The 27,220-nt window shown below is 36.3% G+C and overlaps 1 protein-coding gene across 6 annotated transcripts in view; it reads left to right on the top strand.

The window, feature by feature from the left end:
* Window positions 1-27,220, top strand: part of CNST (consortin, connexin sorting protein) — a 52,679-nt gene that overhangs the window by 7,600 nt on the left and 17,859 nt on the right. For all 6 annotated transcript variants that reach the window (XM_087774905.1, XM_087774907.1, XM_087774906.1 and 3 more), the window contains 7 exons: window positions 6,753-7,190; window positions 14,688-14,893; window positions 18,695-18,725; window positions 21,295-21,381; window positions 21,857-21,971; window positions 24,515-24,536; window positions 24,718-24,811. In XM_087774905.1, coding sequence (XP_087631031.1) covers window positions 6,803-7,190; window positions 14,688-14,893; window positions 18,695-18,725; window positions 21,295-21,381; window positions 21,857-21,971; window positions 24,515-24,536; window positions 24,718-24,811 — 943 coding nt within the window. In that variant the 5' untranslated portion in view covers window positions 6,753-6,802. The remainder of the gene's footprint in view (window positions 1-6,752; window positions 7,191-14,687; window positions 14,894-18,694; window positions 18,726-21,294; window positions 21,382-21,856; window positions 21,972-24,514; window positions 24,537-24,717; window positions 24,812-27,220) is intronic.

Below are 27,220 nucleotides of genomic sequence, written 5' to 3'. Positions count from 1 at the left end.
TTATTCTTATACCATTCAGTGAAATTTGTCCTAGTGAAGCCCGAAACCCAAAACTTTTCAGACACTTGCGGGACTGATCGTTGTGTATTGTGAGTGCTGAAAAAGAGCTTGTCTGTGTGAAATTTTCTTCTGAACTCTGTCATATGTTCTAATAAAAGCTACTATTTGTTCCCAGACAAACCTCTTGTATTTGGCTGCTGACTGAAACATATCTTTATAGTAATGTTAAATGTGGAAGAGTAGATTATGCCTGGCAGTATATGTTTATCATTGCTTATTAAAGCTGTGAATAAGCAGTATGACTAGGAAGCTTAGAAGTTGAAAATAGCACATGGAGGTTCCTCTCAAGACCTCACTATTTGTGCTGTTTATAGATCTTCATGCCTTTAAATGCCACTGCCACTTGAGAAATGTCACTTCAGTGTCAGAAAGTGCCAAACCACCAAAGTGTTCATCTTCAGACATTTTTGTAAATTCAGTGAAATTAGATAAACCACTCCTGTGTCTGAATACTTCTTGGAGGACAGCAGACTTAACAAGATTAAAGAGAGAGACCTCCTAAAACATGTATCTGGCAGAGAAGGAGAAAACACATATAAAGATATTTCTACCCCTAGTTTCAAAGCCAAATATAGGGCAAACCAAACAGCCAGGAGGATACTCTCTCATAGCGAGGCTATCCAGTAATGGGATTGTATGTAAGACTATCGTGTGAAATGATAAACTACTAACGAGTCCATGCTATAAGACAGCACAACAGCATGGTAATTTTTTTCTGCGGAGGTGTCAGGTTGGATAATGGAAGTATATGCATAAATATTTTTATTTCCCTTTCTTTAGAAACAGCAGCATTCCAACTGTTAAGTGTAACACATAAAACACAATGCAAAGCGGAATTCTGTTAGCTGGCAGTGGTCTGGCTTTGTGAGATGATTATAACTAAATGAATTGCCTACTTTCTTTATCTGTTGTTTCTTTCCTTGTGCAGCAAATTGTGTGGTGTTCAAGTACATCTTCAACAACTAGTACTTTTCTCTGTTATTTTTTTTTTCTTGGCTGTGGTGAGGCAAGGGCATTCTGAAGCAATCTGGTGATAATATTCCAGGTTTCTTTAGGTGTATCTTGGCTTCCACATTAGGAGAAGAAGCAAACAGTTGTAGAGAAATTGCACTTGCACTTTCTTAAAAGAACATATGGGCTTTTTATTTATTAGCTCCTGTAATGGCATAGTAGGAACTCGTAATGGTCTGTTGTATGTAGTTTTTAGATAGTGCCATGTAGCTACTCTGTCATCTAGAGTTTCCTCTCCATTGCTGCATCTTCATTTTGGTAGTAAATGTAATCGTTCATAAAATTAGATCAACGTTCTTCCTTGTATGCAGAAATTAAGGTGCAATAATAAGAATTTGCAGTACATATTTTGATTTTGTATGGCCATGATAATTTTCACACTGGCTTGTATTAATTTGTAGAAGATTATTTATCAATATGAAATCAGATACTAACATTTAAATGTGGCTTTGTAATATATCTTTACATCAGCTACCAGAAAGATCAACAGATTTATTATTTTTAAGAAATATAGGGGTTAGATTTAGTTATTCTTTAAATTTCAGTGTTTCTACAGTTTTCCTTTTTTGTTCTAATGGTAGAAGCACCAACTCTGTAAAGATAATGGTTTAAAAAAAGTCCTGTTTCCTTTTCACAGAATCAGCATGATTTTTTTTTTTTTTCCCTCTAGGACTTGTGAAGCTACTTCTATTTAAAAAAAATTTACAAACCCCCTGCAACAATAGAGAAAATTAAATTCCCTTAATCATAGGTACTATCTATTTTTTACCTGTCCTTAAACCTGATACTTGCTTAATTTCTTCTTTAAAAGGATGGGGATTCCACAACATCTTTAGGCAGCCTGTTTGGTTGTTTATATGGCAACCTTTTCTAGGCTGAATAACTGTTACCACGTGTAGTGCTGTCCCTGCCTCTCCAAAACTCTTATTTCACTGTGATCTAGGTTCTTTTATTTGTGTACATCTTGTTTTGTATAGATTGTGCACCAACCAAAAAAATACGGCTGTAATTGATTAGTGTCTGGTAGGACATAATGAATTCTCTTGTGCCTGTAACACTGTATTATATCTCAAGAGAAAATAAAACTTGGACTTGCAGTCAGTTTTCTGTTTGGTATCTATGAGATGCTTTTAATCAGAACAGAATGACTGGTTAATCCCGTCAGAGCAGAATGACTGGTTAATCCCTATTTCATATAGATGTGCTTCAGTTATTCTAAAAGACATGGTGTGTTCTGTTTGTCTTAGTGAATTTCATGTTATTCCTTTTGGAGCACTTATTGCTACAATTAATTTTGAATTAAATCCTCAAAAATACTTATAACTGCTCCTAACTGCAGATTTAATATAGCTATTGTGTTTTATCATCAAAGTTAATGAAAAGATTGAGTAGAAGCAACACTGGGAACCAGTCTGAAATGCCCGTTCAATTTGAACAGAGCAATATAGGTGATATAATGGGGGAAATGACTTTCAAAGAATTAAGATTTATATCTCCGTAATTAACATAGAATAATTAAGTGGCATGAGAATGAGAGAGGGGGAAATACTGTCTTTGGCAGAGGAGCTATATGAAGGCAGTCAAATGAAATTTAAAAAAAATATTTGTGGTAAACTTTTTGAATGTTAGAACCTTTTTAGCCTTTTGCCAGCAGACATGGTGTTATGATCTTCATCTGTTCTGTAAGATACTTCTGAGATCAGTAAATGAAATACTATGCTATATATTCAGTAAACATTCACAAAAACAACCAGCTTTCCAGGACAGAGGAGCTATGTTAGTATGAGGGGTTGGGGTGGGGGGTGGTGGTGTTTGTTTGTGGTTTTGGTTAGTTTTTTTTAAATGCCCTCTTCAAATTTTGGCTGTGCCAGGTCAGGAAAGATTCCAGTTCTTCCCTTTTTTTTTCAGAATACAATCCAAACAACTGTACTGAAGGTTATGTTTCCTTAGTAAGGATAGATGGAAGAAAGACTCTGTACACACACAAAAATGAGCAACTAAAAAAGTTGTTGAAATTATATGAAGTTATATGAAGTACATGAAAGAGAACACTGAAAAGCATGGGCTTTTTAAAATTGAAATTGACCTATAATAGAAGTGAGTACCATGACATTTCTGTAATGTACATGGTGTTTGTCCTAAAGCAAACAAACATACAACTAATTTCTTCAATACAGACTTTGTCTTTTAGCCACTTGGCAAGTATTTTCCATCTTACTTTTGACTTGTGCTATAATCACCATGATTATATATGCCAATTGCATGAATCTGTGTGGCAACTGAAACTGAAGCACTTTCATTCATTGGCATCTTTTAACAGAGGTCAGCACAGTTCTACTCAGTGTTAGCTTTTATTTCAATTTTGGGCAACCAGTGAAAGGAGGAAAGATGTGCCTAGGAAGAAACAAACATTTTTTTCTTAGCATGTTGTTTGTGTGTACAATTCATTTCAATGGCCAAACAGTAAACACATAACTGCATATTAATTGTCTGTTAAATGTAGTTCAAATCACTGGTGATTTTAATTCCATTTTTGTTTATAAGTAAGTGTTTCTACTTGTGTTTTTAGACAGAGCTAAAGTTCATTCTCACAGGATTTAGCTTCACTTTGGTACCTGGCTGGTGCCTTGGTAAAGTCAAAAGGAATAGCAGATAGCAACATTGAAAACCGGGAAGAGAAAAAAGTTTCATCTGGGGGGGCGGAAAAATCCTTTTAAAAGATCAAGGCCAAGACTGTTCTAAATTCTTTGAGGTAGCTTTTTTTGGATTTTCATTCTCTAAGGAGTTATAAGGGTTGTAGAAAGGAATAGATATTTCAGGGCTACTTTTATTTGGAGAAATACTGAGTTTCAAACAATAAACCAAGAAATGTTGATCTGCACTAGCTGCAGAAGCTTTCCAGCCTCTCAGATAGAGAGGGACTATTGTTTTAACCACATGTTAAAAGGAAATGAGTTAATATTTTCTATCAAAATGTTAGCTTCCTCTATAGAAAATGTCACTTGTCAAAACCATCTTTTCCTCATTTTGCACAATCTAATAGGAAACACCTTGTTGAAATGCATTCATGTTTCTGTTTCCCTGTGATAGCTGTTGAAAGGGTAAACTGTTGTCTGCTGATAGAAGCAAGAGAGTGGTGGTAGGACATCCTGATTTTTGACTATTGCTGTTAAAACTAATTCTTCATTGGCTTTGGGTAATTTACTTCAACCTCTTTTGTTTGCTGTATCATTTAATCTATGAGCTGGGGAGGGCAGCACTAGTTATTATTTCATATGCTAGGAAGAGTAAGAAGTGAACCTTTAACGTTTAACATGGTGTTTGGGATTTTTTTTTTTTAATGCTTTAAAACAGTTACCATCAATAAATCAACATAACTGTAATGTGGGTGTCTGTAAAGAATATCTTCTAGTTCCGATTCTTGCTGGTCTGATTAAAGTTCTGTCCTCCTTTTAAGCTTTCATTTCGTGTTTAACTCTGAGAGAAAAGGGCTTGATTAAGGAGCACCCTTCTAATGAACAGATGCATTCTCCAGATACGTATCTCCTCTAACGTTCCCTTCTTTGTCTTTCTGGTGCTCAAGGAAAGCCAATTCTCTTATTTGGTTACGAAAGGAAAATACCACTTGCGTCTCTAGTGTACAATTATTACATTATTCTTCTAGAATAAAATAGAATGGACTGTTTCAGCTGGAAAGGACCTACAGTGATCATGTAGTCCAACTGCCTGACCAGTTCAGGGCTGACCAAGTTAAGCATGTTGTTAAGGGGATGGTCCAAATGCGTCTTAAACACTGACAAGCTTGGGGCATTGACCACCTCTCTAAGAAGCCTGTTCCAGTGTTTGAGCACCCTCTCAGTAAAGAAATGCTTCCTAATGTCCAGTCTACACCTCCCCTGGTACAGCTTATATGTTACACGATAGGCAGTATTTTTTGTTAGACTGGTATGGCTGGAAATGGTTAACAAGTTCTTCAGGTTGGAAGCAGAGATGGAGTTGTCCTAGTTGGTGCTGACTTTTGCTTTTGTGTTGCCCGGCTGGTGGTGGCTTGTCGCCCTCTACATGTTTCCCTGGAACTCCTCATGGTCTTTTTATCTAGGCTGTACTTTGTATGCTTGCCTGTGAGGATGTTAGTGGAGACTGTCAAAAGCCTTACCAAAGTCAAGGTAACCAGCATCCATTGTTCTCCGCTCCTCTGCTGAGCCAGTCACGTTTTTGTAGAAGCCTGTCAGATCGGTTAAGCACTATTTACCCATCATAAATCCACACTGACTACTCTTGATGACCTTCTTGTCCTTCATATGTTTGAAAATGGTTTCTAGGATTACTTGCTATATCACCTTCCAGGGACTGAGGTGAGGCTGAGCAGCCTGTAGCTCCCTGAATCCTCCTTCCTGTCCTTCTGTAAGATAGGAGTGACTTTTTTTTTTTTTTTCCAGGCCTTTTAGCAACTACAAATGTTGTAGAAGAATAATTTTGGGAAAATCTTTTTAATAATCTTTAACAGAAGTATGTTTCTGTGTACAAAGGAAAACCTACTTATTCTATATGGCATTTTTATCCATTTTACTGCAATTTGAATTCTTCTAGCAAGTAAAATGAAACATTAGCTTGCATATTTAGCAAATGTGTATTTCAGTTGTATGTACCAGGACATAAGACTGAAAAAAGCCTGGTGAAGACGGGTTTCCTAAAATGCCTTTTCATTTAAAGGAAAGGATAGGAAGCTACTGTAGGAGGCTTGTCTAAGCTCTTCTGTAATACAGGATTGCTTGCTGATTTTTGGCTTCACTATTTAAAATATGTGAGCTAAATCCATATGAGATGTATATAATGGAGCTGTATTTCATCTATATAGTTGCTAAGTTAAAGCAGCAGTATTGCCGTGCTTCTAAAAGCTGAAGATAGGAACTGAATCAATAACAGTCCTGTATAAGTACCATGGAACTCTGCTGCTAAGAGTTATCCTTTTTTTCCTGTGAGTATGCATCTAATTGCGGCATTGATTAGAGCTGCATGTTCACAAAAAGGGAAAATTGACCCCTGCTGAGAGTAGGTGGGGGATTAGGTGTTTTTATTAACAAACCATCTGCTTCTGTGCATACTGAAGACATGTTGAATGTTTTCTTGAAAATAAAGTGACAATCCGAGTCAATAAACAGGTTCTACTTGCATCTAATTCTTGTAACAGAGTTAATTGATCTGCATATTGATGTGATACCATCACTGACAGAATTAAAAGTTATTCTGTTTTTATTCCTCCCTGCTTTATTTTTATTTCAGGCAAACTATGATCTTATGTGACAAGAATGCTTTTGTTTTAGACATGGATTTAAAGGGGGGTGGTGGGGGTGGCTTCTGTTTATCTTTTTGTTTTTCTTGTTACCTCAGCTGTAACACTGTGAGCACTGCTGTAAAGATTGGCTGTGCCATTGGTCAGGTAACTTGAACTGATCATAATTGGATAAAAATATAAGTTTATAGATTGTTTTTTGTATGTAAATATGCTTTGCTTTAAGATTTACAATGGGGCAATGTATTACTGTTTGAAAGAATTTCCGCATACTTTTAAACTGTGTCACTTGGCTAACGTGATTCTTTATTGGCTGGCATTAAGTACGAGGTTATTTATCCATTATAATATACGTATTATAAATGCTTCTTCTGGTTTTATATTTTAGGTCTAAAAATATTTGGAGGGAGATTAAGTGGTTCAACAAGTAACGCTCTAATGGATGACAGAGAATTTCCAGCAAGTGATCTACAAATAGACTCAAAGGACATTCTTCCTGCTGACTATAGGGTGGAAAGTTTGGCATCTCATTTGGTTTCTTCAGCTGATGAAAATGAAAATCAACTTGACAATGATGGGAATGAGGTTCTGACCAGTAGCAGCATTGCTATGGGACGACAGGATAAAGGTGAGCAGGACAGCATCAATAATAATGAGAATATGGACAGTGAAGACTGTACCCCAAGCTGTAAGGAAAGTGAGACTGAGAGGAGATCTGTAAATGTCCATATGGACCCACAGCTGGAGGAAAAGCCTACGACAGAAAAACAGCCAGGTGGAAAAAGAAGTCCAAGAAGCAGAAGAAGCTCCAGTAAAAAATCTAAAGGTACTTCATAAAAAAAAATGGTTTTGTTCTGTTTACTTAAAATAATAACACTGTAGTTCTAATCTGTGAACTAATAAGAAAGATATACTTTAGTTGTCATACTAATTACTTTTAAAATTTCACTAAAGGTTGGTTGGTTGGTTTTTTTTGGTTTGTTTGTTTTTTTTTTTTTTCCTTCCCCCAGAACTGTTAATAGTCCTAAATCAGATTCAACTCTAGATGTTCTCACCTTCTGTATTTAAACATTGGCCATGTAGCAATGGAACATATCAAGGAAGCATGAGTAGAGGGAGGTGCAGAGTTTCAGTATGGAAATTGGGCTGACTTCCAAATCAGAGTAGCCAGAAATTCAGGCAATGTGGTTTTTTTCATCTGAACATCGTGCTCGAGTGCAAGATTTTGATGTCTTGATCCAGTGTCAAGACTTGAAATCTTGGTATGAGTACCAAATAACTTGATCTTGGCCTGCTGTTGTCAAAATTTACTTACAGTTTTCAAAGCTGAATAGATAGTTCTAGGATATGCATTTTGGGTAATGAGCTATTAAAAAAATGTATTTCTACCAATTTTTTACGTTACTTCTCTCTTAGATCTTTGGATATGAATTGGATATGGAAAATGTAAATGTTTATTCCATGTTCTTTATTTGACATGCTTCTTACCTTTTTGAATGAGTAGGATTTCTCTGCATCAGCACAATGTGTTGTTATATTAGGTTTTTTGCCATAAATTTTAAAACTTACGTGTGTCAGTGCTGCAAATATATTAATGGTGTGTTTCATCATATAGGTATCTTTGAAAGTTAGTTGGAACAACTGAATCATGCCTGCTTTTTTTCCATGCATTTTTTTTTTTTCATTGAAAGGCTGAGAAGATGGGGAATTTGGCTACCAAAAATAAATCATTTTAAAATACAGTTTTCCTGCCAAATGGCAAGTCTTTTATGGCCAAATCTGAAAACTGCTGATGATCTTAAAGGATTATAAAATAGCTAAAGAAGGGAAAGGAAGGAAGCCTTGTCTTCCATATCTTCTATGTATAGGTAAAATCTAGATGAGAAAAATCATATTTTCTAGTAGAGATAAGAGGATCCTGAAATCTGTCATTATAGGGAGAATGAGTTCTCATTAAAGGATGCAGAAAGTCATTAAGTATATATTTCAACTGTAGATTTAATGTTTAAAAATCGAAGAAAATACTTCATTAAAACAAGAGACTGGCAGAAGTAATTGAGAACCAGTCGTCTGTATGACGGGAATAACAAAAAACAAGTTGATGAAATGTGATACAGACTTGTGGACAGAGGTATCTGAAGCACAATGAGAGGAAGAAAAGGAGAAATTCACCCAAACACCGAAAGTTAAACTTTGCTTGTATTCTCTCTCCATTAGTTTGTATTCTTGCTGATAAACGTAATCAACTGATGTAGAAGTACCACAAAACAAGCTGTGCACAGTAGATGGCAGTACCAAGGCAAAAAGCAGAAATCTGAAACATAGAAAATTTCATGGAAAAATCTGGAGATGTATAATACCACAAGAGAGAACATCCTGCCTGCAAAACTCTTAAGAGAGTTTTGTTGAATTCCTATGACCAAACTCTTACTACTTTATTAATAAAGAACCTTGACTGTTATAGAAGGAAGATCAAAATATAAAATTACATTATATCTCCCATTGATTATGGGCCAATTTACTTTTAGCTTTTTAGATACTCTCACGTGATGGTTCTCCTGTTTTCACACAACGCAGTGAATGTGTCACAATTTCTTGATGTTGCAAATGTCTTTACTAAAGTAAAGAATCTTCCATTTAATTTTTAACACCAGCTATTTTAAACAATTCCTGAGTATCCCTCCACATAAAAGGACCAAACTAGCTTTCTTGTCTTTATACCAACTCAGAGAGACAGGAGAGAAAAATCGAACTGGAGTGGAAGATCCCTGAGTGGGTGACAGCAGATCGCCACACAAACAAGCTGGAATCACAAACTAAATACTTGCATGGCATGTGTTATGGTGATATTTTTTTAATTTCGATTTTTAACTGTTGAGAAATCATGGACGAGTTACTTTGACTCATAGCTAAAGAAGAGATTTATGAATCTTCTCTTTTCCTGTAAGCAAACCCATTAGGGTTGCTGTTAAATGTTGCCATTTTGGAAAGATAACATTTGACTTAAAAAGCATGTTGTTCATATACTTTCTCTTGCTAGTGACTAAAGCAATGAACCTGGAATATGGAAAACTACATTTTATTTATTTGGGACTTGCTTGGCAGAAGATTGGTGATCATTAGAGAAGCCAATCTTCTGCTCTGGACATATGTTTTTACTTTAGAAGAAAGCGAGTACTCACACTTGCAATGTGTTTGAAACCCTCTATATATTTGCTTATAAAGCATAAACAGTTATAAGGATTTGATTATTATGTTTCTGTATATGCTTGGAATGTGTTGGAGCTAGAATTATCCTATCTCTTAGAATCAGTAGACTGGAATGCGAGATTAAGAATCACTATATCTGGTTGAAGATTCACCTAGTTTAATATCCTTCCCCTGACAGTGGCCAATAGAGGATGGGTAGGTAAGAGTAGGACAAGACAAAGAGGTAGTGATTTGTTCATGTGTTCTTGCCATCATCAATTATCCATTCAGGATTTCCCCAAGTGGGAATTGATGGACTGTAATAGCTTACAGTGAATTTGTTACCAGACTTGCAGTTGTTTTTTGAGTCCATTTTGGTGTCCTGGAGTGAGTAGTTCCAAGATTTCACCTATGCATTGTTTGAAGAAGCACCTCCTTTTAGCTGTCTTGATGCTGCCGTAGATGTATTAGAGTGAACTGACCAGGATACAGCTTCCAGATCCCAAATTTCTCTCACATTCTTTTTGTATACTAATAATAGTTTTGAATAGACTATGATTATATCTGTTTAAGGAGGACACCGGTCATCAAAGAAGTGATATGAATTTAAATTGACAAATTTAAACTTTGGTGATTATTCATACTTGGATTCCTTGTAATGAATCATACTAACTTTAGTGCAGTAGAGAGTGTGATTCATGAAGTGTCATCTGCTTCAATATATTTTTGTAAATGTGGACTTCAAATTATCCCTGTTCTCTGAAAATAATTTCATCTTTTTCCAAGAGATCCGTCCTGGCATAACTAGTAGCTTAATATTGTAAAATCACAGTGTGTAATTCCTTAATGTAGTATAGCATGGTAACTTGCACTTAATCATTTTTCCCCAAGTTAAATTCTGCAACATATGCTTTTCCTGTAAATTATTCAACTTACTTCTTCAAGCAGCTTGAAGGTGGGGAAGAAAGTGGAGTAGTTGGGATGGATTGGTGTTACAGCAAATGAAATATATGAATATAAAGTAGTCAAATTATATGAAAATGTAAGCAATGTTATTTTATTTAGGGTTCTGTGCTGCACTAAACAAGATTTTTGAGCTTGCTCAGTTAAGAGTTATATCTTTACTGCTAACACTCCTGTCTTAAAATCTCTTCTCTTAAAAATGAAATATTTTTTTAAATACTTGCTGGTCTTTTTTTTAAGTAGCTCATGAATGAATCAGTCTGAACCAGCTTTCTGGTATTGAGTACCAAAGAATGTTTAAAAAAAGAGATTACCATATGTTTTCTGTACTAGAAACTTCTGTTACTGGTGACTTAAGCTAATGCTACTGAATGTGAAAATTAAAATTCAATTAAAAAACATAGGACAATATCCATAATTTTATTTTGATAGCAAATGCCTCATACTTGTACCTCTGATTCATTCTCAGGCAGGTGGCAAGAGCATCTTAATTCCATATACTTGTAGTACTGACAAAACAAAAAAAGGTGAGACATATTGAAAATAGGAATTGAAATATAAAAATTACATTTGTCATTTTTATTGACAAGGTCTGTCAAAATTGGATCTTTTTGCAAACATGGGGCTGCTGCTGTGAACTCTGAGGGAAATTTTGAGAAAGTTTGCTTCTCCCCATGTCTTCGGAAACATTGGCACACCCAACTGGGCATAGATGTCAGTTGAAATCTCTGAATGTGGCAGAGCAGAAACCTGAACCCAGCTCTCTGCCACGTTCCTAGTGAGTGCTCTGGCCACGGAGAGTTGGTATCTTCTGTGTTTTTTCACATTTATTGTTATAAAGGCTTTGGTTTCATTCCAGTATGGAAACAAATATCAATGTATGGAGTAAATATCGATGCTTTGCAAAACGAAAAAACTTAATCCTTGCTTCTTAAAATATCAGAAATATATGTAAGATACCAGTCTTTAGTAAAAAAAATAATCTGCTTTGGACAGTAAGATTGATTGATTACAGGAAAAAGCAGCGTTGTGTGCCCTTTTCAAGAACATGGGAAAAAAAAAAATAGGGATCGTAGCCTGTAACACCTTTATGATGAAATAACATTATGTTGTGGTTTAAACCCCAGCCGGCAACTAAGCACCACACAGCTGCTTGCTCACTCCCCCCCAGGTGGGATAGGGGAGAGAATCAGAAGGGTAAAAATGAGAAAACTTGAGGGTTGAGACAAAGACAGTTTAATAGGTAAAGCAAAAGCCGTACATGCAAGCAAAGCCAAACAAGGAATTCATTCACTACTTCCCATGGGCGGGGAGTGTTCAGCCATCTCCAGGAAAGCAGGGCTCCATCATGTGTAACGGTTACTTGGGAAGACAAAATGCCATCCCTCCGAATGTCCCCCTCCTTCCTTCTTTCCCCAGCTGTATATGCTGAGCATGACGTCATATGGTGTGCAATGTGCCTTTGGTCATCTGGAGTCAGCTGTCCTGGCTGTGTCCCCTCCCAGCTTCTTGTGCACCCCCAGCCTCCTCGCTGGTGGGGTGGTGTGAGAAGCAGAAAAGGCCTTGACTCTGTGTAAGCACTGCTCAGCAATAACAAAAACACCCCTGTAGTATCAACACCATTTTCAGCACAAATCCAAAACACAGCCCCATACTAGCTACTATGAAGAAAATTAACTCTATCCCACCCAAAACCAGCACACATTAGTAAGTGTTACAGCATCAAGAAAAGTTCTTGGTTATAGTGCTACTAAGGCACAAATGCTGTCTTGTGTTTAAAAGAGAACAAGGTAGAATTAACCTGAATGGCTGTAAGGCCTTACTTCAAAATCAGGGGAGTAATTTGAGGGCAGAATTTGATTCTGAGTGAGTGACAGCTCAACTATATGTAGGAATAATACGCAGTTTATAAACTATGTGTTAACAACAGTACCACAGTAACATTAAAATGAAGGTTTTTCATGATAGTTGGTGTTGAGCATGTTTTAGTCAATGTTCATATTTTGATATGACAGGTGATTATTAACTGCCTAATAAAATGCAATTTGAAGTGATGTGGTTTGGTTGGTTCATTGGTTGGGTTTCTTTTTCTGAGAGAAAAGGTTTGCCAGAACATGTGGACCCTCTTTTCTGGTGTCATGATCATGTGCTGAACAGAAAGCTATACTTTAAAGACAGCCTTAATTCCATCTCTAAAAGTACTTCCTGGTTTGTATCTTGCATCTAGTTATGTCTCTTGTTGCTTTTGGTGCACAGCAAGCCCAAATAAATGCTGGAAAAGCAGGCCCTACAGAGGGACCTGGACAGGCTGGATCGTTGTGCCGGGGCCAACTGTATGAGATTCAACAAGGCTCAGTGCTGGGTCCTGCACTTGGGTCACAACAACCCCATGCAGTGCTACAGGCTGGGGGAGGAGTGGCTGGAGAGCTGTCTGGCAGAAAAGGACCTGGGGGTGTTGGTTGACAGCCGCCTGAACATGAGCCAGCAGTGTGCTCAGGTGGCCAAGAAGGCCAATCCTGGCTTGTATCAGGACTAGTGTGGCCAGCAGGACCAGGGAGGTGATAGTGCCCCTGTGCTTGGCACTGGTGAGGCAGCACCTCGAGTACTGTGTTCAGTTTTGGGCCCAAGCTGTAGAAACAGTGTGATGGTTACTTGAAACAGTGCCCCCACCTGTCTTGCTTTTAAATGATAATGTGATTTTCAGCAAATGGGTGTAGCTGGGGAAGAATAACATACTCATCATAACTTGAGTTTATAAAAGTTTGTGTGCATTTCAGTGGCCAAATTCTCTAAATTGTTTAAAAAAATTATGGGATTATTTTTTTAAAAGTTCAGTCCTATGTAAATGTATCAAATTCAATGTTGGTTTATGAAAAAAAGAATGTTCGTTAATTGGTGGAGTAAGCTGTAGTTTTGTGGTTACTCCTAAGCCTGTGTGTTATAGGAAGACGTCATTTATTCCTTTTATTCTCTCATCTTCGTGAGAAAGTGCTCCAGTCTGTATATGGGTAGTTGGTTTCTCCCACTACTACTGCCTGCTCTACACTTCTTGCCTAATCTCATTTAACATTTCCTGACAACTATCATATTCATGATCAGCAATATACTACAAATATTGTATTTCTAACAATAAAATGTGGGATTTGCACCCAGAAAGTTTTTCCTGCAATATTTTTATATTGTTATGCTTTACGTTATCCTTCATATATGTTGCCAGTCCTCCACCTGCATGTCTGACTTTTTTGACTTCTGTAAAATTGGAGACAGGCAACAGTGGACTGCCAGGGAACGTGCCATGGAGAACCTAGTTTTCTGCCTAGCAAGAAGTTCTGGAGGCTAAATTCAGTTTACACATCCTTGTGTCATTGTTACCAACATAGATCACCACTACTGGCTCATTCCCTGGACTCTCAATTGAACTGTCCAATTATCTAGGGGGGGTCTTCCTTTTCACTCAGCAGGACAGTCCCCCTGGACATCTGTCCCCCACAATAGAATCCCCCACCATCATCATCTGCTTCTTTCTATCCTTTAAGATCCTGTTGTCACTGTGAGGAGCCACTGTGTTATCATTTGAAGAACAGGTCAAATTGTCCTTCCTTCCCTGGGACATCTTCCCGTACAAGGTCCTTGGCAGGAGTGAAGAGACAGAGAACCTCATTCGCACTCTCCTCGCCTTTTTGAGCAAAACTGTCTTGCAAACAACCCTGCTTTCTGTCTCTGCTGTATTGTATGTAAGACAATTCAGTCTTAACATAGAAGTTTGTCCACTTGGATCTAAGTATTGATTTTTTACCTGAAACTGTAACACCAGTCACAACACTTTTTATTTTAAGTCATCCTGGTCTCTTATTAATAACTCTGTAGAACAGTTTAGACTAAGTGGGGGGTTTTTGCCCCAAGTTAAAGTCAGGTCTTAGTTAGAAGTGTACAAAAATACCTGATGTATGTTACTGTGTTTTTTTCAGGTAGGTGAGCTGACACTGAGACAGACTTATCACAACTAATTTTGACAAGACTACTTTATTTTTATTTATAAGTATTCTATTTACTTGCAGGGATGTTATTTAAGATACTAGGTTTTTATTCATAGCTTTTGTATTGAAATTTCCTAAAAAAATAACTTGATGTATTTTTTGAATCCTAACCTAAGTACTTGTTCTTTTCAAAGGAGTTCTTACAGTGGGAACCACAGCAATCAAGGAGGAAAATACTCTTATTAAAGATACAGATTCTGTGCATGCTGAAGGTGCTGTTGAAGCAAATGAAAACTTTCACCAAAAAGAACAAAAACAAATGTTGCAGTCTCTTTTCTCTTTGCTTCGTGAAGAGGTTGAGCAGATGGATTCAAAGATACTGCCCCTGTGTCTCCATCAGGTACTTCCTATGATTCTGGGGTGTTGCACACAATTTTGTTTTTGTTTGAGACCTTTATTCATTAGGAAAAAAATGCATTAATTCAACATATGCCTATATTCATATCTGGACAGAGTATTTTGATGTATAACAGGTGGTCAAGGCAAATATCTCCTCTTAAGGTCTTCTAGTATATGTTAAATTATAAATTGCCTTGAAATTATATTCTGCAGTTAAAGGAAACTCTCAAAGATGGGTTTTCTAATTCCCCAAATGATGAAATTCTAGTTTGGCAGGAAGATTTAGGAAAATTGCTCTTCAATATACCTTAAATATGGTTTGTAAGACACTGGTATAGACACAAGACAGCCGATGTCTAAATAACATTTTAAATCTGGAATTATTTTTACTGTTGCAGACTTCTTTCTAGCCTGAATTTCATGCATGAATGCTAAGATTCAAGGTTTCTTAGTGTATACTTTTTTATAGCACAGTTGCCACACCTGCAAAACCAAGGGAAATATTGTGTGATTTGAAAAGCAATCTTTTTTACTAACTGGCCAGTACGTTTTTCTTTCTGCAGATTATGATGCAAGATGAATATGTTGATGGGACTTGATGCAATATTAGTTTATAGTTTAGTTGTGTCAGACTAACAGTGGACTAGAAGACTTTTTGTTTGGCTATAGTGTCCAATATGGGCTATATATATAGATACTATGCAATGTCTCATTTGGCTTAGTTGCATTATCTTTATTGTGGAAAATTGGATGATTGTGATATTTTAAACTTCTAAACTGTGATGACACTCCTGCATTTGTATTCTCTTTGATATAAATAAGCTATCATATTTGAGAAAGAGGTTTCTCTTTAGCATTGCAAATTATAGATAATTTACATTTGAAATAGAATTTTAATTTTTTTTTTAATCTGTAGTTGAGTAAAGATACTTGATATCATTCCTTAATTTATTTGAAACTTAGCATTAGGGTTAACCATTTGTACTTTTAGCCACAGTGAATTTGGTGGTTATGCACGAGTCAGTACAAAGGTCTGTTTTGGAAAACGACACAGGACAAAAACTTCAAAATGCTTTGCAAACATTCAGGAGTGCCATCAAACATGATAGAGGTCAAATCTGTTTGCTGGTTTTTAGATGAGGAAGCCAAACCCTAAGGGTAACTAACAACCTTTTGAAAGTCAAACAGGAACTGTGACAGAACTGAGAACAGAATCTGCATTTTCAGATTCAAACATGTGACCAAACACCAGCTCTCTTTTCCTAAGAAATATCAAGCATTTTGAATGGAATGTTTGAAAGAAAGCTAACAGAACTTACAAGGATCATAGCACATTTTTTAATCTGGGGAAAAAATAAAGGATTTTAAAGATAGCATTCATGTTTTCATGTAAAGTGAGTCTATAAGAATTTTTTTTTCCTTTTCCAGTGAATTAACCTGTCATCTTCAGTCTTTTTTTCAGATTGCTAATACAGCCTGCCAGTAACTTTCTTTCATGCCATCTAGCAAATACTCTTCTATCACATTCTCTTTTTATTCTGTGTGACAAAATTCAATGTAACATAAAAGGCTGTGTTAGATGTTCCGGAGTATTAACAATCCGCATTGTTAGTGGGAAGCCTGTATTAAATATTTAAAGGCTGTGGGATATTAGGGGCTGTTCTAACGGTTAACATTCAATTAAAATAGGATGTAATTTTTTTCCTCTCTTGAATGGAATTCACGTGATTTGTTCAGCATTTGTTACGGCATCTAAGAAGTACTTATATATAAAACACAGATACAGAGCTTTAGCAGCTCCAGAAATCCTTAGAAGACTACTGTGGATAGCAGAAAAAATGTGCAAATAAAGAACCTTAGAAGTCACTTACCAATTCTCTTTTGGAGGTACTGGGCTCAGAATGATGTAGTGGTTAGTAATAAAGCTGAGAGCGAAGAATATGCAATTTGTAATCTAGACTGCTCTATCAAGTTGCTGTCTTTTCTGAGCAATCATTAGACTTTCACAAAAGTGCCCACTTGTTAAGCCCTTCAAATTATGAGTGCCTAAATTGATATGCCCCAAAGATTTTGAGACTGAATGTTTGTGTTCTCCATACACTTGTGTGTGTCTAAGTGGTATAGCAGATAGCTAAGCATTTCTCCTTGGATTATGGGTGCTTCATTCTGCTCCCCGTCCCTGTCTTCTAGCTCAGGGGGCTGGGTACACCGAGAACAACTGGTCTGACTATTAAAGACTGAGGCAAAGAAGGCATTAAGTACCTCACCCTTGTCCTCATCCTTTCTCACTGTGTTTCCCCCCACATCCAATACAGGATGGAGATTCTCCTTAGCCCTCCTTTTGTTGCTAATGTATTTGTAGAAACTTTTTTTGTAGAAACATTTTTTGTTGTCTTTTACAGCAGTAGCCACATTAAGTTCCAGTTGGGCTTTGGCCCTTCTGATTTTCTCCCTGCAGAACCTCACGACATCCTTGTTCATCCATCTTCCTGAGTTGGTGGCCCCTTCTTCCAAAGGTCATAAACTCTCCTTTTTTCCTGAGTTCCAGCTGAAGCTCTCAGTTCAGCCAGGCCGATCTCCCCTGCCAGCTCGTCTTTCGGCACACGGGGACGGCCTGCTCCTGCACCTTTAAGATTTGCTTCTTGAAGAATGTCCAGCCTTCCTGGACTCCTTTGCCCTTCAGGACTGCCTCCCAAGGGACTCTGTCAACCAGGCTCCTAGACAGGCCAAAGTCTGCCCTCTGGAAGTCGAAGGTAGCAGTTCTGCTGACCCCCCCTCCATACTTCTCCAAGAATCATAAACTCTATCATAATTTTGCGATCACTATGCCCCAGACGGCCTCCAACCATCACATCACCCACCAGTCCTTCTCTGTTCACAAACAACAGGTCGAGCAGGGCGTCTTGCCTAGTTGGCTCACTCACCAGCTGTATCAAGATGTTAGGCCTAGTGGACAGACACACGAGGTAGAGGATCTTTAAAACTTTTTAACACAGCAGAGCAGCTTCAGGAAAGGATGTAGCAGCAGGCTGCTGCAATGGTATTGTCTGGCTTCTGCAGGTGCACTAGGAGCAATACAGAAAAAAATTAAGAACTTGAGTCCTCTTATGTTTATCTCATGAATTTCAAATATTCGTCTCGTAAATATTTCAAATTCTATGTATTTGAAATACATAAATTCAAATACATAGAATTTGAAATATTTGTTGTAATTATTCATTGTAAATAGGATATAAACAGGAAGGTTGTTGGTATGTCTCTGATCCTTTGATAGGTGATGTTTTTAGTGTCTTTTATCCAAAGATTGTTCTTTTCGTATCAGTCAGGAAAACTCCATTTCTCCATTTTATCACATTGCACTGTAACGCTTGGGAGAGCTCAGCAATGATCTTAATTTGGTCAAACATAAGGAAAAAATGGTCAATAACAGAATTCAAACTCTTCAACTCATATCAATAAATACAGTACTTCTAGGTCATTTTAAAACTGTCTAATATGATCATTAAAAAAGTTTCTGAAATAATTTTTTGTTGTTGTAACAAGATAAAACCCATCTAACATTTGGGTAAATCCATTTGTGTGAGAGGACTTAATATTTCTTTGTTGTTTGATATTCTTTTTAAACATCTTTCCTAGAATAAGAATATATGTATTTAGTCTGAACATTCATATTTTACCCAAACTAAATATGAACCTGCAAAACAGATGTTTAAAACTATGATAAAAAGTTCACATTATATCCTTACCATGCATGAAAATTATAGAATACTAATTTTTTTTTTTTTTTTTTTTACTTTTGCAGATAGCTGAGACCTATTTTCAAGAGGAGGAATGTATCCTTTTACTTGTAGAAATTGTTACACAATATTAAAATAATCTGGCATGATAAAACATGAAAGACAAATGCTTTACTGTTGACTCACAGGTTGTGGGTCAGGGTTAGAAGGAAGCAAACAGCCGTAATTTACCCATGACTGAATATACAATATGTTAGCAAGTCCTCCTTAATCAGACAGCTGTAATATGAGTTAAGTAATAAATCCACTTCCAAAACCTGTACTGATGCAATCATTAGTAGTTGTGCACAAACAAGGAAGTAGGAAAATATCTTCAAAGAATGCCTGTTTTTATAGGATAAATTCAGTTCTAAGTATTAGTAACTGGGAATATGTCCAATCTAGATAGGGTACGTATTCTATTGTATCAAATAGGGCACTGTTATAGTAAGAACAAGGTTAACACAACAGTTCATTAGAATATGTACTACAAGTGTCTAGATTAGAATAAAAATACCAAACACACTGAGCTAAGGGAGATCAGCAACCTGCAAACAATAGCAACATGTTGTTTGGCAAATGCTAATTAGTCAAAATCATATCAAGGTAGTTTGAGAAACTGTCATAGGAAAATATGGGTAATTGCTACTGGGAACAGCTAGTTCAATGGTCCAGTTTATTTTGATTTGTTCCTAGATAATACAAATAAGTTTGGTCAAAAAGCTATAGTAGCTTTTTGCTAATTACTGCTGCTAATTACTCTGATATATTTCAGTAATTGTGGGAGAGGGTAATCATATTAAACCTTAAAGTGAAATTATGTTTTTAGAAAAGGTGGACTGGGTATTCCTCTGTTTGCTTTTAAGGGAAAATGATCAGAGTATAAAAAGAAGAGGCAAGAGTGGTAAGCCCTTAAGGTATATGTGATTCACTAAGATGCATCATAAATTACAGAATCTGTGCATACAGATTATTTCTTTATTACGTAATTTATTACAAACAAAATACAGCAAATAGGCAATTGTAATGGTTAAATAATAAAGCATAAGAAACCTGGAAAGATATCCTTGAAATCTAGCCAAATTATATTAGCCTGTAGTACAAAACCAGAGAAATAACTGTCGCAATATTATAAAAGCAATATATCTGTCTTAGAAGACTGTACTTCTGTCTTGGTCATCCTAATTCAAAAGCATCCATCAGAAAATCCAAAATACACAGCACAAATTAAAGGCATGGAAAAAATCTGTAGTAAATTATGGCTCTGCAGGGGGAAATACAGTAAATTTTAAATGCATTCAACAGTATGATAGAAAGACAGTTTCTCTTTCATAGAAGTTGCTTTAATCGAAGGGCACTGTATTTAAAGCTGATCAAAGGAAATATTTTTAATGCAGTGTACACCTGATGTGTGGAATTCAACACCACTATATAATACATATTTATGAAGGATATCTCCTCTGTACTTGCAACCATCAGTTTCCCGAGGTCAATAAAGAACTTGATCATGTTGCACTGTATAAATTATCCATGACAGGCATTTTAATTCATCCAGTGTAGAACTTCATATTAACAATAATTCAGGGTTTGTTGCTGTGATCCTCTAAGGCTCTCTCTCTGATCTGTAATTCTGTTTCTAATAACAGATTTCTTGAAGGCAGGGAATATTCTTTCCATTAATATTGTTGTTCATAAGCCATGCTATGTATGTGTTGCATGAGGCTAACAAGAATAACAAGTACTGGTTGTATTTTTGTAATAATTACTCCAGTATTTTAATTAGCATGAATAATGGAAAATATTTTTTCTGTATTACTAAGAACCTCATTCACTGTACTTCTATCCTCATTGTACTGTAGAATTAAATTTCAAATAGCTGGCAAAACAGCCTTAAACAGCACAACTAACAACTCGGGCTTGATGGAACTAGAATTGTCTCGACTATTACAAAATATATAACTATCAGTATACCTTTGTGACTATATTGATAACCCTAAGGGAGGGGAAAGAGTTCTTCATATGGAAGAAAAGTAAGCAGAATCTTCAGAAAGAAGACAAAAGGTGAATTCAGCTGTCCAACAGTGTTGTATACAATGGTTGAAAAGGGGGAGGGTATTTTTTTAAAGTTTTGAGTTGGTGAAATTTTTTAAGTACTGTCCCAGCTGGTCAGTAGAAAGGAGCCATATTTGCAGTTTGTTATGGTTATTGACATATACTTGTATTTCTTGAAAGATACATGCTGGTATTTGTATAATTGTTTTGCTTTTCATTTCCCAGAGATTTCAGTTCCTGATATGAGTTGTCAGCATAATAACATTTTGCTCGTTTCTTTTCTAGAAAAACTTTTGTTGGACTTAAGGCATGCAGGAAGAGGTAACTGCTGAAGAGAATAGGATTTTCATTTTTGGAACTTTTCTCAACTTACTTTACTACTTAATTGCTGTTTTCATGTCTGCTATTATTTTCTTCCTTGAACAGAAATCTGGATGCTAACCATTATTCATTTTGATTCAGTTATGTCAAATTTCAGGTACATAATGATTGCCCTTTTAAAATATGGTGCCAAATATAAATAAATCATAACATGTCCATATATGTGTGCATTTTTCTTTAACCTTCCATTCAGATGAGAAGGCAATGAAGTTCATTCAGCTTGAACGACTGTATCATGAGCAGCTGCTTGCAAATCTTTCTTCCATACAGGAGCAGTGGGGTGAGTACAAGCTAAACTAAACTGGTAGAAGAAAGAGTTGATTTGTTTTGTATTTCTAAATAATAGAGTATACATTTTGCTAGTTTAAAAATGTTACATAGTAAAACCAGCATTTATATCAGAATTTCTCTGAGCTTGTTACGAGAAAAGTATTCCTGCTTTAGATTTCTTGTCACACATTTCATGAAAAAAGTGCAAATAGTTTGCCATTGTTTAGTCTATTAATTGAAACTTTGATTGATCCACAGTTGTTTTGAGCCTATTTTTGGTTTAGGTTGGTGAATCTGATGGGATGAAAATAAAGTGTGTTGTGAAAAAATACAACGCTTTTTTGCATAGTCTGAAACAAGATTGTAGAGCATACACAGAAGAGTTGTCAATACTTCTCCATTAATTAGTTTCATGTATATGTTTTATGTTACACAAATACTACTTTTATAATACTTTGGGTAAAAATTATTTTTATTTAATTTAGAAAGAAAATGGAAGACAGCAGTTCCTAGTCCAGTTACAACACTGAGGAATTCAGCTAAAGAACTGAGTGGTGAGGAGCTGGAAAAGCTTGCTAGTGTTTGCTCTTCGCATCAACAGTAAGTATAAGAAAATATTATTACTTTTCCAGTACTAATATGTTAGCGCAGCCATTGTCTACTTGCCAATATGGGTGTTTTAAAATAGTCAATGTCAAAATAAAAGTTGCATCCCATTGACTTCAGTGAATTTGGTTATAAAGTGGTGGTTCTTTTTGACATGTAACTAAAATGTTTCCGTTAGCATCAATTTGCACAATGTCTTAATATGGTTTGAGGAATGTATAGGGACTAGATCTGAACTGTTTTCAGCAAATTATTAGTTTGACAGAAATGGAGTTTTAAGTTTTAGTATTTTCAGCCAAAGTAAAAACTGAGTAGTGTTAACTTAGGAAGAGAGAGACTGTAGAACTGATGATGGTGCTTGTGTCTAATACCTGTTGTTTTAATCATTGTTTTTAAATGCAATTGCCCAGCATCTCAGACTCCAGCACTCACATCTACCCTATAGGATTTTATTCCCAAATTTTCCACATTTTAGGACAATTCCCTAATGCTTTAAGTCATTCTCATTATCTTCTGTTGATTTCATATAGGTTGTGCAAACATTATGAAAAAGTGATTCTGTAGTTCCCTACTGTGGCAGTATTCTGAAAAGTTGTGAAATCTTAGTTCATACCTGCTTTGCCTGATTCATCAGCCTCCTGAATCAGTATATCACAAACTTTTGGACAGTGCCTAGGGTGCTCTTCTAGGTAGTAACACATACAGGATTGTACCCATCAGGAAGAAGATCTGTTGTTTCATGGATGAATGTCCTACCTACTAGACATTGAGTTTAAGGGACAGATGGAAAAAATTATACCAGCTGCCACTGAAAAATGATCAGCCAATGATGATAAGGAAACTAACCACATTCAAAGGCTGTGAAAAGACCAACCTGTGAGAGGGGAGATGCTCTCAGTCAGATGGGGAGAGAGAGAACTTTTTCAAATACATTTGCATTGGCTTAGTCAGTCCGGATGTAACAAAAGCCAAAATGCTCCTGTTGATCAGAGACAGTATGATTTGGCTTCCACTTTTTTTTCTTCTGGGTGACTGTACAGAAGTTTGAAAACACCCAGGCTGACTGCCAGAACCCAGGCAGGGATTGTTTGTTTGTAGTCTGAATGCATTTGGGAGGGAGCCCCTGGAAAGCATACTCCTACATTTCCACAGGGGGAGGAGGCAGCTCTAGCACCGTAGCTGCATGTTTACACCCACAGCCTGCTGCTACGGAGAGATTGCACTCTGAGTGCCTGCAGGGTTCCTCAGCCTACATTTCCTTGCGCATGACCTTGCAAGCCCACAGAAAGATTAAGATTCAAGTCTATTGTAATTCATATGCTGCAACTAGCCGCACCTCCCTATTGACACCTTGATTGTCATCTTGTTGAGAATAATGCTGCTTTCTCCTTCTAATTCTTCTGTGCAGCCTCACTTCAAAATACAAAATTTCAGTTATGTAACATCATTCCCGGTTCTGAGAAACCCTGCAATTTGATAAAAATTAAGGCTGGTGTTCATTTGCCATGATTAGTTCTCTGTATTTAATGTCATTACTCTTTCAAACCCTCTAGGCAAAAGCCTATTTGCTTTTATTGCTTCATATTTTTTTTTTCCTAAGCTTTAATATAAATTTATTTTGTAGTTAAAATTATACTTTCATTTTTAATGAATAACATGCAGGTCTCAGAAAATGTGAGCATTTTGCTTTTGTAATTGAAAGTAATGTAACTTTTTCTGATACTCAAGGTCTACAGCTACATACTGGACATTTCTGTTCTTTAAAGATAGTTCTGAGTGTCCCTTATTTGAAGTTTAAATGGTAAAATTTAAAAGTCAATGCAACTTTTAGAAGTTTTTGTTAGAGAGTATGAACGTCAGTACTTTTCCCTTGTCTCTTCTATTTCTTTTCAGTAGCTTTAAACAAAATGCTCAACATTTTATCTTCATTGCTGTATGAAAGGCTGCGAGACAGATTGTGCATGATAAAACACATTGTGCATGAACCTCTACACAGTTTGCAAAGTCCACGCAGACTGTTAGCAGTGCTGACTCACCTGTGAACCCCAGTGGAATCAGTGGGAGCTGCTGTATCTTACAGTACCCAGAAAACATGTCCCAGTGTAAACAGTCCCTCCCTGGAGAGGGAACTAGGTTTTGTGGTTTTTTTTTCTATTCCTCAATCTCTGTTCTAGTGATCAGTGGTTTTTATACTAGTGGATACTGAGTCCTTACATGATTTTTAAAGGTAGAGTTCCTTCTGAGCATAAAGTTTTACAGGAATTTAGAGCACTTGATACGTTGCTGTAAATTTTCTTTTGACTGCTTTCTCAATTAGGTGGAGCAATGTTTCGGCTAATTGGTCTTCCGATGATATTCACATGTGGTACAGATCTGTACTTGAAAGTATGCTAGCATGCTGACACTGTCCTCATGTAAGAAAAGTTCTATGCTAATACTAGAGCAGAGCAAAGGCTTGTAAGATTTCAGTGACATTTGTTATGAAGAATGTTGCTACTAAGTTGTTTAATTTATTCTTTTTTTCTTTACTGCTGCAGGCCACAGGCATCCAAAATTAAGGTAAGCGGCTGTTTAATTGAATTCTGCTTTGTCAAAGATTGCTAATAAATATATTTTTAATATTATTAGGTATAATCTTTCCAGTTTAGTACAGAAGCTGTTTGAAGTTTGGATGTCTCAAAAAGTCACAGTGTTCCTGTTTAATTCCCAAAATTACAGGAAATACTATTATATTTTACAGCTAGCTGCAGAAAATACATGGGAAAGCGGTTGTTTGCTTCAGTTAATGGAATCAAAAAATTTAAAGGAAAGAGAAGCTGCTGCTTTTAAATCAGGTATGTTTGTGTGTATGTACATGTGCATACGTTTGTTTTAAGTATACGTTTGTTTTTATACTGTAATGACATATTCCTACAATTACTATGAAGCTATTTCATTTGAAGCTACAGCATTTGTTGGATTCCCACAGATTCATCCATTTGTGCAAATTTTATTTTTTTTCACAACTGCACAATGGATGTACTATGCAATTTTAATTAGTCATTGATATTCAGAATTGTAATTAAAGTAATTCTAGCCTCCATCAAAAAAATGTCTTTTAAATGTGCATGCATTTATAGCAGCCTACATAAGCTACAAAATTGTGTAAAACTAAAGATAAGATACATAATTTGTATGTATAAAATATAAGTTAAACAATCTGATGATAAATACTCCGAGTTGTGGCAATTCAGTATGGTTAACAGTATTAGTAACTATTTTAAATTACATGCGATATACTGATTTTGAGACACATTTTTCTGTAACAGCACAGAAAATCAGGAAGCTTTTGGGGGGGTCTTGAAGAGAAAAACATACTTCAGTTAATTTTTTCAGTACACACTTTTATGTCAGCTTTATTTTCCTCCTCCTGCCTTGGGGCAGTGGCTGTTTTGTTTGAGTAATTTGTTAGAATCATTGGGTTCTTATGAAACATTTTCAAATTAATGAATTTTTTAAATGGAGACAGAGGGGGAAAGAGCATTGGTAGACTACGAAGCTGTGCTTTCTCTCTCCTCTTTTTGAGCAAAGAGTTTCTTTTTTGCTATGTTCCAGTTGCCAAAATTGGCCTAAACTGAGTACCTTTCCTCAAAAACAGCTAGAATTTCTCACAAGATGAGGGTTGGCCTCAGTGACCTCAGGAGATCCCTTTCAACCTAAATTATCCTACCAGTGTCTATCAGCCAGGATGTTCAAGAGAATCAGGAATTAACAAAGATACACTCATAGTTCTCTGCATGTGTGGATCCTCCTCATCTTCATCCTCTTTTACCATGACCCCTATACTGCCTTTTCTCTGTCTTTGTTCTTGTAACCTAACTCAACACAAAACATTGAAAACACAAAACAAACATGTTCTACAGCTCAGAAAGCAGATCAAAAGAACTCAATGCTTTTTATTTTTGGATGATTGGAAATTCCCATGGAAAAAAATTAGACACTTAGAATTCTTCCATTGTTCTTATTCCAAGTGGGAAAAAGAGCTTTCTGGAGAGCAGAATTTCTCAACATTTGAAAATTCTGAATTAAGGAGCATTTTGTGTCAATGTTAAAATACTGTAGTACAACATCTAGACATATTAAACTTCATGTGGAAGTAATTAATGATGTAAATGGATTTTTTTCATGCCTTTGTCTTACTGTAACTCTAGTCAAAATGTCATCAAAATCTTTGGGTTCCTGCGAAATGTTTGTAAATTAATAAAGCTATGTCATCCAATAGAAAGTGGTTCTGCTGAGAATTTTCCAGCAGTGCTAAATACTTCGTCAATACAAAAATACGAATATTTCAAGCCTAACTCAAGTATAAATGCTTAAAATTTGCAGAAGATGCTTTTCACAAATTAGCACATTCTTGAGGAAGCACCCTGACAGGTCTCTTGATCTGTTAAGGCAGTGCATGGTCAGTTAGCTACTGCTGCCCCTGACTGAGTCAATGCATCAGCAGCATAAGGTCGAATGTTTTGGTTGCAGTTAGAAGGTTTTGAGTAGGGAAGGCATCGATATGAGCTAATACAGAAATTGAACAAAGATGATCCATAACTCTGAATTTGTATACACCACTCAGTGCTGCGCAAAAATTATTCAAGCTGTGGCTGAGTGATCCAGCTCAGGACTAGAAGCAATATGGCCATTTGAGACTGGTTCTTGATTTTGCCTGAACCCCAGGAGAATCCTATACTATAACAACCATGCAGTTCCTAATAGTTAAACTAACCTTGTTCAGCATTAGCCTAAATGCATGGGCCTTCTCATTGAAACCTTAGAATGCCCCTCTTCTGCTTTCTGGATGGGCTTTTTTCTCTATATCAAGAAAAATGAGCAGTAAATGTGTAAACTTTTTCTTCTTCTCTTAGAAATTTATCTGCCAGTCTGCAGGGAGAACTGCTTAACTCACTTAGCTGCTGGTAGTAGAAGTCTGACTTACAGGAAGACAAGAAAAGGAAATTCTCAAGTGGTTTGAAGACTATCCTTCACGTGAATTCATGTGCCCAAAATAGGAACTTATCTAGCAATTATAAATAAGAAGTATTAGCTTATACGTAGATATGTATATTACATTGTAGAGATTGTTGCTCTGTACTGTGGTAGCATCTTTGAAGTAAAATCACACTTCCCTACTAATCTAAAGGAAAAATTACTCCATTGACTTATTGCAGTCACTTGGGAACATAGTTTGAGTCTCTGTAGGCAGTTGATCCTAA

Source organism: Nipponia nippon, unplaced genomic scaffold (genome assembly GCF_047370975.1).
Source record: "Nipponia nippon isolate SJK-2023a ecotype South Korea unplaced genomic scaffold, ASM4737097v1 scaffold_4, whole genome shotgun sequence".
NCBI classification, from domain to species: Eukaryota; Metazoa; Chordata; class Aves; order Pelecaniformes; family Threskiornithidae; genus Nipponia; species Nipponia nippon.
Note: the sequence above shows the minus strand (reverse complement) of the source record. Positions and strands in the feature narration are given on the sequence as shown.